General features: G+C 40.2%; 1 protein-coding gene across 5 annotated transcripts in view; it reads left to right on the top strand.

Annotated features, from left to right (window-relative positions):
- The window catches only part of GANC (glucosidase alpha, neutral C), a 75,483-nt gene extending 57,809 nt beyond the window's left edge, over nt 1-17,674 (top strand). For all 5 annotated transcript variants that reach the window (XM_047861222.1, XM_047861223.1, XM_047861220.1 and 2 more), the window contains 7 exons: nt 1,232-1,296; nt 3,176-3,252; nt 7,086-7,160; nt 9,586-9,699; nt 10,885-10,997; nt 14,401-14,504; nt 15,094-17,674. In XM_047861222.1, coding sequence (XP_047717178.1) covers nt 1,232-1,296; nt 3,176-3,252; nt 7,086-7,160; nt 9,586-9,699; nt 10,885-10,997; nt 14,401-14,504; nt 15,094-15,203 — 658 coding nt within the window. In that variant the 3' untranslated portion in view covers nt 15,204-17,674. The remainder of the gene's footprint in view (nt 1-1,231; nt 1,297-3,175; nt 3,253-7,085; nt 7,161-9,585; nt 9,700-10,884; nt 10,998-14,400; nt 14,505-15,093) is intronic.
- The last annotated feature ends 265 nt before the right edge of the window (nt 17,675-17,939 follow it).

Below are 17,939 nucleotides of genomic sequence, written 5' to 3'. Positions count from 1 at the left end.
TCCCCTGCTACTTTGTAACTCAAGTGTTCATATTTGCTAGAAGACAGAAATAGAGATTTTTTTTCAAAGAAAAAAGGAAGTGACTATAACTGAATTCATGGTTTAAACCACAAGCATCCTCTCATGAAGAGCAACTTACTCTGCTGGTCTTGGAGTCTGTCTTACTCTTAGGGCTAAACCATTCCAAGTTGGAGGTGAACATTTTTTCCTGGCATATAAATTATATTCTGATTCTATTTTGGAGGCAAGATGTGAAAAACCTACTTTCTAGGTTACAGAATGATACAGAGACACACATAGTACACCAAGGCTTCCAGATCAGCACTTCCTAAACCTGGCTCAGATCAGAATCACCTGGAGGGGAGCTTTTTAAAACTATAGATTTCAAGGCCATACCTCCAGACCTACTAGGAATCTCCTTGGGTAGATCTCAGGATCTGTATTTGTTAGAAGTTTCCCTGGTAATGCTAGACATCAGCCAGAAGGAAAGACTACTGCTTTGTTACTATTCAGTAGGAAAAGGATCTGTTATTACAAAGGCTAGTGAATAAACTAAAAATAAATTTATCTTACTAAAAAAATATCCTTTACTCATGAGGTTGAAAAAAGCATTAGAACCATTAAGCTGATATCCAGATACACAGATGTTGAAGATTTTATCTTTATAAGCCCAAAGGCCTCCTAGATAGTTGTGTAAAAGAATAATAAAAAAAGAAAACCACACAGCTGTTTCTCAACCCTCCAAAAATGTTGCCGGCATGAAAACAAGTAAAACCAGTTCTTTTCATTTAATATAGGTAATAATTAAGGATGCATGAAAGGCAGTGACAGTATGAAAACATGGCACAGATTTTACATCATCATAAAAATACGGTTTTACACACATTTAATTTGTTCCACACTGAATGTGTTGGGCATTTGCACTTGCCCAAAGCTCTGATTCTGCCTTCAGAGTAGTCAGTGCTCAACAATCGGAAGGAAAAATTGTACTTACCAGAATTCTCAATCTTTCATTGGAACGTTCCAATGAGTAGATAGGTCTTTCACATTAGAACAATATATAGTAATCCTAGCAATTGCTCATAAAATCTTAAATCATATGAAAAGAGTCTTGACTCTTTGGCTTTTTCCAATTTCCTTTGAGTAGTTATAAAACTGAAAATATAAGTGATTTAATAGTAATAAAGCATTTAGTAATGTTGAGGTAAGAATTTTTTTTTTCTTTCCCCAGGCCTCTATGGATAGAGTTCCCAGAGGAATTAAACACTTTCGGTGTGGAAGATGAATACATGCTAGGTGAGCAGTTCTTATCACTATGATAAATATATTATAATTATGTTTTTGTTATATTTCCTAGTATAAGAGCACTAAAAAAAAATCACTAATCTCAAGACAGCCAAAAAATAAAAAGTAATTCTGTCATTAAGATTTTTAGTGTATTGGGGCGCCTGGGTGGCTTAGTCAGTTGGGCGTCTGACTTCAGCTCGGGTCGTGATCTCATGGTTTGTGAGTTCGAGCCGCACGTAGGGTTCCGTGCTGACAGCTCAGAGCCTGGAGCCTGCTTCAGATTCTGTGTCTCCCTCTCTCTGTTCCTCCCCCACTCGCACTCTGTCTCTCTCTCTCTCAAAAATAAATAAAGATTAAAAAAAAAAAAAGATTTTTAGTGTATTAATGGAAAGATAGCTCTATTCTGTGGTCATGTTGCACTTCTCATATTGTTAACTTCATATAAATCTATTCTATTTGTGGATGCAATTTCAGATTCTTGTTCTGGTCCACTTATAAGCTTTATGACACCACTATAGGGAATGGAAGTAGAAAACAGTAGACCAGACTCAGAGGGCTTACTTCATATGCAAAATAGGGTTGTTGATGTTGTTGGCCTCTTCTTTAACAAGGTTTGGCCACCAAATCCACAATAGGGACATTTATCATCTTGGAAATAGGACTCAAGAAACCATGCTCAACAGAGAATTGCCCAAAAGGTGAATCCTGTTTCTAAGGAGTGGAAATCCTAAAACACAAAAAGCTTCACGCTCTCTCTCCATTCTTAGGTCTCAGTTTAAATAGCTACTTCCTTGGAGAACATTTCCCTGACCAGAATTGCTTCTAATACCCAATTACACCTAAATTCAGTCAAAGTCAGTCCCTCTTCTTCTTTTTTTTTTTTTTAAAAACTAAGAGCTGCCATTTTTTTTTTAATTTTTTTTTTTTTAACGTTTATCCTTGAGACAGAGAGAAACAGCATGAACAGAGAGGGTCAGAGAAAGAGGGAGACACAGAATCTGAAACAGGCTTCAGGCTCTGAGCAGTCAGCACAGAGCCCGACGCGGGGCTCAAACTCACGGACCGCGAGATCATGACCTGAGCCGAAGTCAGACGCTTAACCGACCAAGCCACCCAGGCACCCCGTCAGTCCCTCTTATTACATAACTTTCATTCCGTTTTGTGCTTTTGCCTTTTTGGTTTTTGTCCCAACTCTAATTTGTAATTATTTGTTTAATAACCGTCTTTACTGACTGCAGACTCCATGAGGATAGGCATATTGTCTGTCTTATTTGCCACTGTATCTCCAGAGCCTAGCATAATGCCTGGCACTCACCCGGAACTCAATAAATATTTGTAGAATTAAAGAGTGAATTCATAAATGGATGAAATTTATATACATATGGGGCCATGGTCAAAAAAAAATTAATAATCCAGGTTGCCTTTAAGAGAATTCCAGCCTTCCTAATGATAACTGCCCACTGCCCCACTGATACACTCCTATCCATGCTGACCACAGTTCTGAATAACAGTTGTAGGCTCACCGTTTTCAAAGTCACTTACAGCAAACAGTGACGCACTTGGAGAAGTGCAGTAGCTCCTCCAGACTCCTGGCATACGAGCAGCTGTGCACAGGAGACTGTGATGGACTGTGGCAGGGTCCCTCTCTATTACCCTAATATGCCATAAATAGATTAGTGATAATTAAGAATACAGTCCCCGATTTGAGCTCTGGTCCCCTCTCCAAAGTGCATCTCTCTGATGAATCATTGGTTCAATTCACCAAGGTCTCTACTTTCACCAGGTTCATAGTTGAGTGGTCTCTACAACAACAAAAGCACGCAGAGGAGAAGGATGTTTTCAGACTTCTTAGAATGATGTTCAACTTTATTTCTTCTCTGTTTTTCAGGAAGTGCTTTATTGGTTCATCCAGTCACAGAACCAAAAGCCACCACAGTCAGTGTGTTTCTGCCAGGATCAAATGAGGTAAGAATAAATGAGAAACAGCCACATATCTTACATGTCTCATATCTTCTCCCTTCACTCTGATGAATTAGCCCCTGTTAGGACATAGATTTCTGCATCATGCAGTTGGGAAGACAGCCCAAATGTCTATAGTAACTGAAGATTCTTGTAAATCGTGACCTCAGAGGTCAAGAAACATAACGAAAGAGCGGGGAAAAAGATGAATAGGTGACAACACCGGGGAGGGTCAGAAAGTTCTTTACCTTCACACTTTGACTTGTGTAAGTGACTCCTTGTTAACACATGGAGGCTTTGAGTAGGAAGAAATCTTCAGTCTACTAAGAGGTATGAGTGTCTGGGGGGAAACATAAGTAAGAAGAGACTTTGCTCATTGGTTCTGGCCCTATCTAAAATCCTAAGTTTTTGGTACTAAAAGCTGTCTCCAGGCACTTGCCAAAGTGGGTAAAAAGTAACAACGGTGACTTCCTTTGTGCCTCCCCCCCCCCCCCCGCCAGCCTCCCAGTTCTTTTATTGGTTATTGTCTTTGATTATTATCACTGTATAAAATACCACCCTGGACTTCTGGAGCCCAGGGCACTGAACCAAGGCAGGACACAGGAAGAGGTGGGATTAGCCCATGGGATGCAGAGCAGAGATCCACAAGCAGTAACAGCAACACCCACCAGAGACAGACGATGGATGGTGCAAAGGGGCCAGGAGAAGAGGCAGGGCAGAAACTTGGGGCACCAGACCAGGTAAAGAAGGTATGGAATGGAGAGCAAAGAGGAGACAAATCCTGGAGAGAGTCCTTGAGCACTGGAACATCGCCAGAGACCTTTGCAGCCAGGGGGAGGAGATGTGAAGGTTACCAAACTGATGTGAGACGTCCATGTCAACATATTCCTGGACTGTCAAGGCTTGTGGTGAGGTAGCTGAGCCGGGCCATGCTTAGTGCTCAGTACTGTCGAGTGCCGGTGAGGCAACACCATGAAACATCCAGCACTGGCATTCTCTCTCCATCCAGCTTTACCTGTGGGGTTGCCGTATTCGTTTCCTGAGGCCGCTGTAACAAATTACCACAAATCTGGTGGCTTAACATAGCAAAACTTTATTCTCTCCCAGCTCTGAAGGCTTGAAGCCCCACATCAAAGTGTCAGCAAGGTTGGTTCCTCCTGGAGGTCCTGAAGGAGAATCTATTCCATGACTCTCTCCTCGTTTCTAGTGGCTGCCTGCAGTTCTTGTCGTTCCTAGCTTTGTAGCCACAGCACATCACCTAATATATGCCACCATTGTCAGGGCACCTTCTCCTCTGTGCGACTGTGTCTCCTCTTCTGTCTCTCATATGAGGACCCTTGAGATGACATTTAGGACCCACCTGGATAATCCCAGATGATCTCCTACTCCCAAAATCAAATTTGTTACCACAGGAAGGAATATTCACTCCTAGGGATTAGGAAGTACATACACCTTTTTGAGGGGCCACCATTCAGCCCACTATGTTTGTCATTATTGATATGGCAATACCCTGGCTCTTCTCCAGAATGTTCATGAATTATGTTCTTTCCTCTTGATTTCTCCAGTAATTTGCAGTTCTGAAGATGAGGACTCTTTACAAAGGTTCCCCCTGAGTAAACAACAACAGCTAAATAAATTGTTCTGCCAAGCACTTCTGCCGAGAGTTTTGCAATTCGATTTTAATAAAGCAACAGCCTCGGGGCCCCTGGGTGGCTCAGTCGGTTGAGCATCCGACTTCGGCTCAGGTCATGATCTCACAGTCCGTGAGTTCGAGCCCCGCGTCGGGCTCTGTGCTGACAGATCAGAGCCTGGAGCCTGTTTCAGATTCTGTGTCTCCCTCTCTCTCTGACCCTCCCCTGTTCATGCTCTGTCTCTCTCTGTCTCAAAAATAAACGTTAAAAAAAAATAATAAAAAAAAATAAAGCAACAGCCTCCTGTTAAGAGGAACTAGTTCCCTCATGACTTAGCCACAAATTAATTTTTTTATTAATTTAACTAATAAAACATGTCCTTAATGATCTATCATTGCAAGCACATCGTTGTGACTGTGTAACATATTCCTTCAACGTCATTTCCCAGAGTGTTCTATGATTGTTTCTCTCATTACATCTTCACAGACCCTGGATAGGAGAGCCAAGCCCTTGACCTCATCGGTCAGCTAGTATAACATCGCACTGTACAAGGGGGCTACCTAACGTCCCTTGTTGTCACTTTTACTCATATTTCTAGATGGCCCATTCCCTCTACTTAAAGTCTTTGCTCAAATAGCTTTTTCTCAGTGAGGCCTTCTCTGACCACCTAGTTAAGATTACAGATCACTCCCACTGCCCCTGGTACTGTCCAGCCTGTCTTCATCCTTCATTTTTCCCACAGAACCTGCCACCTTTAATATACTAGATATTTACTTACATGTTTTGTTTATTATCTTTCTCTCCCATTAGAATGTTAGCTTCTTAAGGGCGGTGATTTTCATCTGTTATGTTCACTCTATATCCTCAGCATCTAGATGGGTATCTGATGGGTAGAAGGCCTTTAGTAAGTACTTAGTGAGGAGCTTGGTGACTGAGCACTAGGTCTGATCTACATGGTACTTTATACCAGTTTACCCTTCCTAGGCTGGGGATGTTTGTATATATTACCAGAGCACATACTCTATACCCCTTATTCTAATTAGTTCCGGAAATGACAGACAGGTAATTCCAAAATCTTATTTAAGCCAGTTTTTTGGGTTTTTTTTTGTTTTGTTTTGTTTTGTTTTGTTTTGTTTTACCTTTCGCTCCCACTACTCTTTATCTAAAGGTACTGGAATTTGCCAAAGAAAGACATTATAAGAAAAGAAAGCTAAGACAATATCCCTCATAAACACAGATGCAGAAATCCTTGACAAAACATTAGCAAATTGAATCCAGCCAAGGATAATACATAGAGACAAGGTGGGTTTGATCCAGTTGAATTAAGAGTTCCCTGTAGCTGAGGATGGTCAAGTCACAGCCCTCTCACATTCACAGCAGGACGGTGACAGAGTCAACAGTGCAGCTATATAAAGGATGTGGTAATCCCAGGAGGTGAACTTGCGAAACAGACTCCTTGGCTGCCAGAAATTATATGGCTAGGAAGAGAGAAAAAGAGGTTTTTGTTTCCACGCTGCTGCTGCTGGGATCTTAAGGATTTTATTCCATCAAATTACTTTGTAGGACCTTCTTGTTAACTTCAGCAACTAAACCCCCTTGATGAGGATCCCGGATAAGAATTTGAACCTTATCAGTGAATCGTACTCTGCTTTAAAAAAAAAAAATGATATCATAGTAGCAATCCAAGTTTCCACTTGCCTTTCTCCAAAACCTGTTTCCTTCTCTGACACTTTCCTTTTCTCCCACTCATTTATAATTTATTTGCTTGCACTGTGCTTTTCTTCGTTATTGCTTTTCCTTTATTCCATCGTCTTTTTTACTGCTACACACAGTAAGTTTATAAGACAACCAAATTATAAAATCCATGACAGCAGGAACTCTGTCTTTCTGTTCACTCACATATGCCTAGCAGTGCTGGGCATGTGGCAGATTGTTCGATAAATAACTTTTGGATGGACAGATGGACAAGTAAGTGGCCTTTCAGTCAACTTAATCTATCACGGTACTAGGTTAGTCTTTTGGGATCTTCTTAAAAGCATATGTTCTTCCTAACTTCTACTGCAGATTTTTTAAAAATTGTGCCTATTTTTTTTTTTTTTTAGCTTTCTGGGTATTTGAAATCCAGATAAATGGATGTTTTACTGAATAATGAAATTGTGAGCAGAGTTGCTCATATACTCTCTCTCATTAGGATCTGTTCCTTTTCAGGTCTGGTATGACTCTAAAACGGGTACTTATTGGGAAGGAGCATGTACTGTGAAGATCCCAGTAACTTTGGACTCTGTAAGTTGTTTTCAGGCTGTAATTTTTACCTACTGTGCTCTATCAGTCTGCTTGGACTGCCGTGATAAAACACCATAGACTGGGTGGCTTAACCAACAGAAGTTGGTTTTCTCACAGTTTGGGAGGCCAGATGTTCCAGATTAACGGGCCAACCAATTCATTTCCTGCTGAGGACTCTCTTCCTGGCATGTACACAGCCTCCTCCTTTCTGTGTCCTCACATGGCAGAGGGAGAGCGTGCACTCTTTGGTGCCTCTTCTTATAGACACTAGTCCTATCAGATCAGGGCCTCACTTTTTGGCCTCATTTAACCTTAATTACCTCTTTAAAGTAAAGTAAAGTCCTGTTCCCAAATACAGTCACATTGGTGGTTGGGGCTTCAACATATGAATCTTGTCGGGACACAGACATTCAGTCCATAACATGTGCCTGCATAGCGAGAACCAAGGACATAGTGTTCTGCATAACAACACTTATAGAGAGAGTCAAAAAGCAGATTAATGGTTGCATAAGGATGGGGCAGAGAGAGGGCTTGGGAGCAATGGGGAATGACTGCTAATGGGTACAGAGTTTCTTTTTAGGGTGATGAAAATGTTTCAAACTTGATTGTGGTGATGGGTACATGACTCTCAATATGCTAAAAAACATTGAATTATACATTTTAAGTGGTTGAATCATATGGCATGTAAATTATACCAATAAAGCTGTTAAAATGTGAGAAAAAAAGAATAAACATATAGCCTGGTCTCTCGGTATGAAACATCAAGGACGAACCATTCTTCCCCATATATTTACATTTGTATGTGTAAGAAAAATAGTAACACTGAAAATGGAGTAAAAATCCCGGTCACCACACACGCCATATGGAATGTCTTTCTACCAGACCAAGTCACAAAACATGAGTTTTCAGTTGTAACCCTGGACCTCTAGGTGCAAGGAAGGCTGTCAGTTTCGATGTTGGAATCACAGGGGCCCATCCCACCTGAACTTGTGAAGGGGGGTTTGCTCTTGCAGCTAAATCACAACCACTACTGCAGGCCCTAAGTAGTGTTAAGAGTAAGAAACATTTATTGAGGTTGTTTTTTGAGAGCTGTCATCAGCAGTATGGACTCCATAATAAAATGATTTCAAATTTCAACTTTCAGATCTAGAAGAGACTTTAACATTCATCGACTTGAGTCTCTCATGCTTACAGAGGAAGAACCTGAGTTCAGAGAAGTTAAATTACTTGTCCAGGCTTATGGCTAGATTTTGGCAGAACTGAGAGAAGAACCCAGGCCAGCCACACTCCCACTTCAGAGCCCATTCTGTACTAACCTACTACCTCGGTCTTTGAGAAAAGAAAAGACGAAGCGATGGGCTGATGAGGGTGGGGAGATAAATGCACTTTACTCCTTGCTGCCAACTGTGAGTCAGGCAGAGGGTGGACATCTTATCTACTCCACCCTCACACCCAACTTCATCTGTATTCGTGTACTTTTCTCCCTCTGGTACTTTACTCAGTGAAGTACAAGCCCCCATGTGATCTAGGGAGCTTCCTCACAGAGGACTGTATGGGGAGGCAGGAGAACTTCTGGGCTTTCTGTGCTGGGAATGCCACTCCAGAAGAACCATAGGTATGGGCCATGTCTATAACACTGTTGTTAGAGTCACTTAAAGTGCTTTCGGGGTTTCTATAACAGAAGTTTCACAGATTTACTCTCAGGATTGAGTCAGGCATCCTGGTGACTCGGGAAAGCAGGGAGCAGGAAGGGTATGGACTGTAGTAAGGACAAAGTCATCTCCCTGAAACCAAGAAACTGTAATTTTTTATAGGCACACGTACATACATGTGGGCCTACTTACACAGGCAGAAAAACTCACTCCTTAGCAGGGCCCTGGTGAAACATGTGTATTATGTTGACAAGCAAATTAAAAATACAAAACAGGAACTACTGATAGGATAGGCAGAAGAGGTAACAAATTGATGAAGGGTGAGAAGTTTCCCTAAGAATTAAAAAATGGACCATTTTTTTTTAGTGTTTGAACTCTTCCTTTTAATGCCAGGGCTTCCATATTTTCCATCTCTGTGCTCACAAACTTACTTTGCTTTTGAGTCTATACTTGTAAAGAATGTGAATCTTAGAGCACCTGGGTGGCTCAGTTGGTTAAGTGCCTGACTTCAGCTCAGGCCACGATCTCACAATTCGTGGGTTTGAGCCCCATTATCGGGCTCTGGAGCCTGGAGCCTGCTTCGGATTCTGTGTCTCCGCTCTCTACCCCTCCCCCACTCGTGCTTTGTCTCACTCTGTCTCTCAAAAATAACTAAATGTTGTAAAAAAAAATTTTTAAAGAATGTGAGTCTTGTACCATGAAGTATTTTTAGATTCTACTTTGAGATTGCCTTTTACAAATGCTCCTTCCCCAAGAGTATTGTTCTGTTATAGATACCAGTGTTTCAACGAGGTGGAAGTATAGTGCCCATAAAGACAACTATAGGAAAATCCACAGGCTACATGACTGATTCCCCATATGGACTCCGGGTGGCTCTCAGCACTAAGGTATTTGGAAAATGTTACCTTCACACAACTCATTCGTTACTACTTTATCTCTTTACAGGAGCAGTAGCCTTCTGAGTATGTGGTAGTATTTAAAAATGATACACCCCAGTTAGTTATGGGATGGGTGTTTCTGATGTTTTGAAACATTTCAGATTCACTGTCCAGCTTGTCTGACTTTCATGGAATTGTACTTAAGAGAACTCTGAGAACTAGAAATGTTAGCAATTTCCTCTGGAGCATCATGACCTTGGTGCTCTGCAGCTTGGCCTTGATTACCACTGGACTAAATGCTCACTGGGCATAGCCTGCCACATGGATTAGCCCTAAAATTCAGTCTCCTCTAAGAGGGTACCTGTATCTATGCAACATTTCAGCAACACTGACCCCACACAATGACTTTTGTTCTCATCAGATGGCTCAAACAACTAAAATTTCCTGGGGTAAAGCTTAGAAGGATCCAGAATTTGTATGTCCTTTTCAGAAGATCTTTTGAGCAGATTCCTTTCTTATCCTTTTGCCCAAATACACTTCCAACACAAATTCTTACTCTTGCACAAATATTATAAAATAATTAAACTTTATTTTTCTTACATCTTTCTTTTCCATCTACTTCCCTTAGACATGTCTTCTTGGACCAAACTATGAGTCTCAGACCACAGAATAAATACAAGAGACTCGAGATCCATAGCACATCAAACATTGTCAATAACAATAAACTGCCATATGGAGTGCTGTGACATTGCTTGACATGCCAAAGGGGTCCTCCTACTGAAATGAAGAAGGAACTTCCATTGTCTAAATGGAGGGTTTCTAAAGATAGTTGATCTCCTCCATTATATACTACATTTTTTTTAGCTTCATTTTATTGCGTGAACTTTTCTTGACCTGTCGTCTCATTTTAAGATACTATTTTCAAAGGAGCCACCTGTGCCACTGACCATATTTCGTAGTTTAAATTTTTTTCAGCAAGGTCTCTTTGTGCTCCTCTTATGTGACTTCCTTATTCATATTAATTCACCAATGGGCACTGAATGTATGTATTTGTATGACTACATATACAGCTTGAATAGTAAGCTTTTGTTCAATAAAATTTTTCACGGATATTTTAATCCCTCTAGTGGGTGACATTCTTTTCCTAGTAAGCTATTATGTAAGCAGATTCTCTCCCTATGATTCACTCTCCAGGGTTCTGCCGTGGGTGAACTCTATCTCGACGATGGCCATTCATTCCAGTACCTCCACCAGAAGCAATTCTTGCATAGGAAGTTTTCATTCTTGTCAGGTGTTTTGACCAACAGGTAATAGCAGCTAAAAAGCTGTGTGCTTTCTTAAATAAATTATGCTATCCTCAAAAGCGCAGCTGTTGTTTTAAGGTACCGTTTAAAGAAAGTAATGATGAAGGCCATTTGTGGAGTATTTTTCTTTTTTTTTTTTTAGCTTCACTAAGATATAATTGACAAATAAAAATGTAATGTATTTAAAGTGTACAACATGGTGATTTGCTGTATGTATATACTGTAAAAGGATTCCCACCATCAAGTTAATTAACTCACCCATCACCTCACATATTTACCTTTTTTGGTTTGTTTGTTGTTTTGTTCTGTTTTAGTGAGAACACTTAAGTTCTACTCTCTTGGCAAATTTCAATTATAGGATACAGTATTGTCAACTGTGGTCACCATCTTATATGTTAGATCCTGAGACCTTATTCATCTTACAACTGAAAGTTTGTACCCTTTAACCAGCCTCTCTTTCCATTTGCAAATAGAAACAATTTTACTACTTCCTTTCCAATTTGGATGCCTTTTATTTCTTTTTCTTGCCTAACTGCTCTACCTCGGGTGTCCAGTACTATGTTGAACAAAAATGGTGAGGAGTCGGCATCCTTGTCTTCTTTCTGATCTTGTTTCAGCTTTTCTCCACTGAGTATGATGTTAGCTGTGCACTTGTCAAAACAGCTTTTATTATGTTGAGATACATTCATTCTGTACTCAATTTGTTGAGAATTTTTATCATGAAAAGCTGTTGAATTTTTTCCAATGCTTTTTCTATATCTACTGAAATAATCATATTATTTTTATCCTTCTTTTGTTAATGTACTGTATCACATTTATTGACTTGCCAATGTTGAAGCATCTCTGTATCCCAGGAATAAATCCCACTTCATCATGGTGTATGATCCTTTGTTGAGGAATTCTGCATCTGTGTTCATCAAGGATAATGGCCTGTCATTTTCTTTTCTTATAAGTATCCTTGCTAGCTTTGGTAGTGTTCCACTCTTTGGAAGAGTTTGAAAAGGACTGATAATTCTTTAAATGTTTGATGGAATTCAATAGCAAAGCCATCTGGTCCTGGACTTATCTTTGTTGGCAGTCTTTTATTACTGATTCACTATCCTTACTAGTAATTGACCTGTTCAGATTTTCTATTTCTTCATGATTCAGTATTGGTAGCTTGTATGTTTCTAGGAATTTATCCATTTCTTCTAGCTTATCCACTTTACTGGTGTGTAATTATTCCTAGTAGTTTCTTATGATCCTTAGTGTTTCTGAAGTATCAAATGTAACGTCTCCTCTTTCATTTCTTATTTTATTTATTTATTTATTTATTTATTTATTTATTTAAATTCTAGTATAGTTGACATATAGTGATATGTTAGTTTCTGATTATACTTACTTGAGTCCTCTTTTTGTTGGTGAGTCTAGCTAAAGATTTATCTATTTTGTTTATGTTTATTTTTCTAATGTAAGTAATCTCTACATCCAAGGTGAAGCTCAAACTCACAACCCTAAAATCAAGAGTCACATGCTTTACTGACTGAGCCAGCCAGGTGCCCCAGCTTATTTATTTGTTTTTTAATTATCTCTTAGTTTCATTGACCTCATATTGTCTTCTTAGCCTCTTGTTCCATTTATTTTCACTCTGACCTTTGTTATTTCCTTCCTCCTACCTTCTTTGGGCTTAGTTTGTTCTTCTTTTTATAGTTCCTTGAGGTGTAAAGTTAGATTGTTTATTTAAGGTCTTTTCTTTTTCTTAATGTAGGCGTTTATTACTATAAGCTCCCCTCTTAGAATTGCTTTTGCTGCATCTTGTAAGTTTTGATATGTTGTGTTTCCATTTTACTTTGTCTAAGATACTTTATTTCCCTTTTGATTTCTCTTTGACACATTGTTTAGGAGCATGTTATTTAATCTCCAAATATTTGTGACTTTTCCAGTTTTCTTCTTGTGATTGATTTCTACTCTCCTACTATTAGGGTTAGAAAAGATGCTTGATATAATTTCAGTCTTTTTAAATTTGTTAAGACTTATTTTGTAGTCTAACATATGATCTATCCTGGAGAATGTTCCATGTGTGCTTGGGAAGAATATGTATTTTGCTGCTACTGAATGGAATGTTCTATATATATCTATTAAGTCTATTTGGTCTAACATGTAGTTTAAGTCCACGTTTTCCTTATTGGTTTTCTGTCTGGATGATCTATCCATAGTTGAAAGTGGGGCACTGAAGTCCCCTGCTATTACTGTATTGCTGTCTATTTCAACCTTCAGATCTACTAATACTCGCTTTATATATTTAGGTGTTCTGATATCGGGTGCATAAATATTTACAAATGTTATAACCTCTTAGTGAATTGACTCTTTTATCATTATGTAATGATCTTTGTTGTCTCTTATTACAGTTTTTGGCATAAAGTCTGTTTTGTTTGATATAAACATAGCTAGCTCTGCCTTTTTTTGATCTCCATTTGCATGGAATATCATTTTTCATCCCTTCACTTTCCTTCTGTATGTTTCCTTATACAGCTGAAGTGGGTCTCTTATAGGCAGTATGTAGCTGGGTATTGACTTTTTAACCACTCAGCAGCTGTGTCTCTATTGATTGGAGAATTTAGTTCAAATACACTTGGAGTAACTATTGATAGGTGGTTTGAGGGCTCATGTCTCAGGTGGGAGGCCTTAAAACTGGGGTACTAGAAGTGTGGTCCAAACCCTTCACTCTTCAGGGAGAAGTTGGGATTTGGGAGTTCCCCTTCCACTTGTATGACTCTGTCCTGGGGATAGGGAGTGAGAGTGTGTCTCAGCCTTTCCTACCTGTTTCGATGTGGATGTTTTCGCAGTCACTCAATGTATGGGAGTCACTCAGGTAGTTTCTGTATCTCCAGAAGGGAATTGCTCCACCTGTAGCTTTACATTCAGTATCTCCTTGAAAGGAGGGAAATTCAGGGACCTCTTATGTTGCCATCTTCGTCTAGAATTTCCCTGGAGTATTTTTCAGTCACTGCATGAATCTTCCTTATTGTCTCCATCTTCCTTTTCCTCCCTCTCTAAAACATAAAAAAGAATTCAACTTAAGTTCTGATTAATCCCATGTATTGCCCCATTCAACAAGTGATTAAATATCTGAGTTCTTAAAATTTGATTGCAGTGTCGAAGTCACATTTGCGACTTCAGTGTCCTTAGGTGACAGCTCTCCAAATGGCTTGTCAAAGGGAGACTGGTTTGTCTACTGGTTAGGCAGTCCTCAGCGCATGGAATTATCTTTTTCCTTCTCTTCATCTTAGTAAACGTGACAACTGTATTGTTCTTGCCTCCATAGGGAAAGATGGGAGAGGAACCCACAAGGCTGGGATGTTGACCTAGTAACCAGTCCAAACCCCTATTCTCCTCCTTTTCCTAATGCCCTTTGCATCTATTCCAGTTGTGCTGACAAAAGAGGTCATCATCCCAGCAAGTGTGTGGTGGAGCGGGTCTTCGTCCTTGGCCTCAAGAAGCAGCCATCTTCTGTGACCACCCATTCATCTGGTGAGCAAACAGGTCATTTGTTTTTGTAAACATGGAAGTATCTCTTCACCCAGTGAAGAGATGATTAGTCCCAAAACTGATGTCGTGTGCTCAACTGAGTGGACCCTGTACTTTCTGAAATACACTGGTCAAATACCCAGGTGTCTAAAAGGAGCAAAGCCACCCTGCTTCTCCTCATCGACTGGTCTTTCCGCGAACTATAAGATGTTAACATTTTTCTAAGGGAAATTATTTGGGGCTTGAAAAATATTGTAACTTCTCTGAATATTTTGTTTAACTGTAGCTGTCTGAAGCTGCAGAGAATCGTACCCATGTTTATGGAGTTTCTTGAAAGGATATATCCTTTCTTACCTGCTGAACTTCTTTGTTCCTTACAACTCCTTTTCCACCAATCTTGCACTCAAAATGATAGAGGGTTTAATCTTCAAAAAATTCGTGGAAGTCCATGGGTAAAAGTGCTATTCAGCTGGATTTTCCTACATGGGGCTTAAGGTTTTATGACCAAGTGAGAAATATTTTATATTTGAAAGAAAGATCTTTCTCTCCTAGATATTCATCAAACTTTTCCTGCTATTGTCTTGATATTTAGACGGTAAAGAAGAGCCTGTGGTTTTTACATATTGTACCACAATGTCCACCCTGAGCCTGGAGAAGCTGTCACTGAACATCGGCGCTGACTGGGAGGTCCACATCAAATAACTGTGACGTGCACCCAGTGACGGGCGCAGGAAGCAGCCTGTACCTTTCAGCCTTTCCCTTGGCCTTTTCTGACATTTGTGCTGCATGTTAATTGACTTCTCTGGCTAAAAATTAGCTTTCATTAGGCACCACTTTACTAACAAAAACAAATTTCAGGTTTTACATTTTTAGAGGTACGAGGAATACTTTTTGGGTCAAACACCACCTCATCTCCTAGATGCAGGTAGCCCTGAGACTTTTATAGAGTTCATTAATCTTCCATTGCTTCTTGGACTGTGGCCCTGTGGTCAGCACTGTGGCCCAATGAGTAGCTTCTCTTTGAGCACAGCTGGATGGTTTTGTGTGTGTGTGTGTGTGTGTGTGTGTGTGTGTGTGTGTGTGTTTAAGTAAACTCTACCCTCAATGTGGGGCTTAAACTCACAACCCAGAAATCAAGAGTTGCAAGCTTTATGGATTGAGCCAGCCAGGTGCCCTGGATGGATTTGTTATATATGAGATGTGGGCCAAACCCACTATTTGTGGCCCATTTGTGGAAGCTTGCCTCAGGCCATGCAGCAGGATCAGTCTGGCTATAGTGGCTGAGCTACTCAGGGCCTGTCTCCAAGGGGACAGCAGCCTCTCATACCCCTCGGTCATCTTTCACCCACTTAGATGTGGGCAAAACCACCCTTTTCTGCTTGCACTGCCTACGCTGAAGCAACAGGGAATTATTCTCCCCTAAAGATTGACTCTGAAGCACAAAGGATTCTTTTCCCTGTTGTGCTTGTTGGGCTTCAAAGTTCCCAATTAATCTTCTTAAAATCCTAATTTATCTTAATTGTTTTTATTAAATACGTTTACTGACCACAGAAGATTTGTAACATGAGTAAGCTATATTTTGTAATTAATAATAACATGAACACCCATGTCCCCACAACTGAACTTCAGAAATAGAACACAGGGCTGGGATGAGGGTAAGTCAGGCACAAAAACTCTTGCCTTGGGCACAAAATTAAGGGGGTACCAAAAAAATGCAATAATCAAAATAAATAATATTTTAGTGTAGTATTTTTCGAAATCAAAATTAATGCAAAAAATCCATGATGAACAAAATATCAAAATTTTAAATAAAGACAGGATCAGTACTACTAAGTTTTCTTTCTCCCTTGGTCCCCCGTATGGCTTGGCATGGGCTAAAAAGCATTAGGGAACACCAGTTCCTCCGGCTGCTTCCTGCTCTGGAGACACCAGTGCCTCTTCGCTGCCTGTTACTGCATCTGTAGGGCAGCCTCGTGTGCTCAGCACGTTTTCACGTTTCCTCCACTGAGCGACTTGCCAACTGCCACCTCTGTGCCTTCTGTGCCCTGGGCCCCATTATCCACCACTTTCCCCCTTCCCATGCAGCTCTTACCATCCATTGAGGCCCAACTCAAATGCCACTTTTCCATTAAGCCTATCTAAATCCTCTGTCACCCCCGCACCCCTGGACCCATGCGCGGTTACTTTGCTCATCTCTGAAATGCTGTTCCACTTATAATGTGCGCTCTCCCAGCATCCTCAGGGCAGTCCCTTAATGTTTCAGCTTTGTCTATCTTGTTCCCCTGCTAGAGTGCATGTTCCTCGAGAGCATATTTGTCTTCTGTCTGCCAGAGCACCATTATACTTGCCTTTCAGTAACCAATGGCTACAATTAGTTAACTGATGGATTTGATTGATTAAAAAGTGAGAATTTAATGTATTTGTTTCCAATTTACTTTTCTGACAGGACTCTTCCCTCCAGATGTAGTAAACATTGTGCATTTCCTTGTGGACACATTGCATTATATCAGTTGAGATTTCAGCTTTGCACCACACCACATAGACATTCACAGATTCTTTGCTATTTCTGTAAGTCTTGCAATTCAGGAGAAAGGAAGAAGTCTACATTAGCTGAAGCCGTATTTCCCAGCTTTGAACTTCCCTTAGCAGCCTACAGTAAGACTTAACCTGAAAACTGGGTGCTTTTACCTAATACATGATGATGGTTTTTAATGGCATGTGAAGCTGAATAATTAAGACCTATCTTTAGATTAACATGTATTGCATTTATTCTTCCATGTAAAATATTTTTTGGAGAAAGGAATGAAACTGCTCTATCTTGACGCAGAATGGTACTGAAAAGTTCTCCGAGAGTCAGAGTGGAGAGAAATACAGTCTGGGTGTTCATTGTTCTCTGCTTTTACGGCTTCTCACACTTCACCTGCCTCCTGTTTCTGCAGCTGTTACCAGAGCATTCTGTGGGCATGGGTTGGCCTGCAGGTGTTCAGTTACCTTGTTGGTTGTGGCTAATTCTTGATATGTGTTCTCAGGAAACTGGATTTCAAGTAAGAATTAGAATTTTCAACAGTTGGGAATGCAAGCTGGTGCAGCCACTCTGGAAAAAAGTATGGAGGTTCCTCAAAAAACTAAAAATAGAACTACCCTACGACCCAGCAGTTGCACTACTAGGCATTTATCCACGGGATACAGGTGTGCTGTTTCGAAGGCACACATGCACCCCCATGTTATAGCAGCACTATCAACAATAGCCAAAGTATGGAAAGAGCCTGAATGTCCATCAATGGATGAATGGATAAAGAAGATGTGATTTATATATATACAATGGAGTATTACTCGGTGATCAAAAAGAATGAAATCTTGCCAGTTGCAACTACGTGGATTGAACTGGAGGGTATTATGCTAAGTGAAATTAGAGAAAGACAAAAATCATATGACTTC

This window comes from Prionailurus viverrinus, chromosome B3 (assembly GCF_022837055.1).
Source record: "Prionailurus viverrinus isolate Anna chromosome B3, UM_Priviv_1.0, whole genome shotgun sequence".
NCBI classification, from domain to species: Eukaryota; Metazoa; Chordata; class Mammalia; order Carnivora; family Felidae; genus Prionailurus; species Prionailurus viverrinus.
This window is presented reverse-complemented; position numbering and strand designations above follow the sequence as displayed.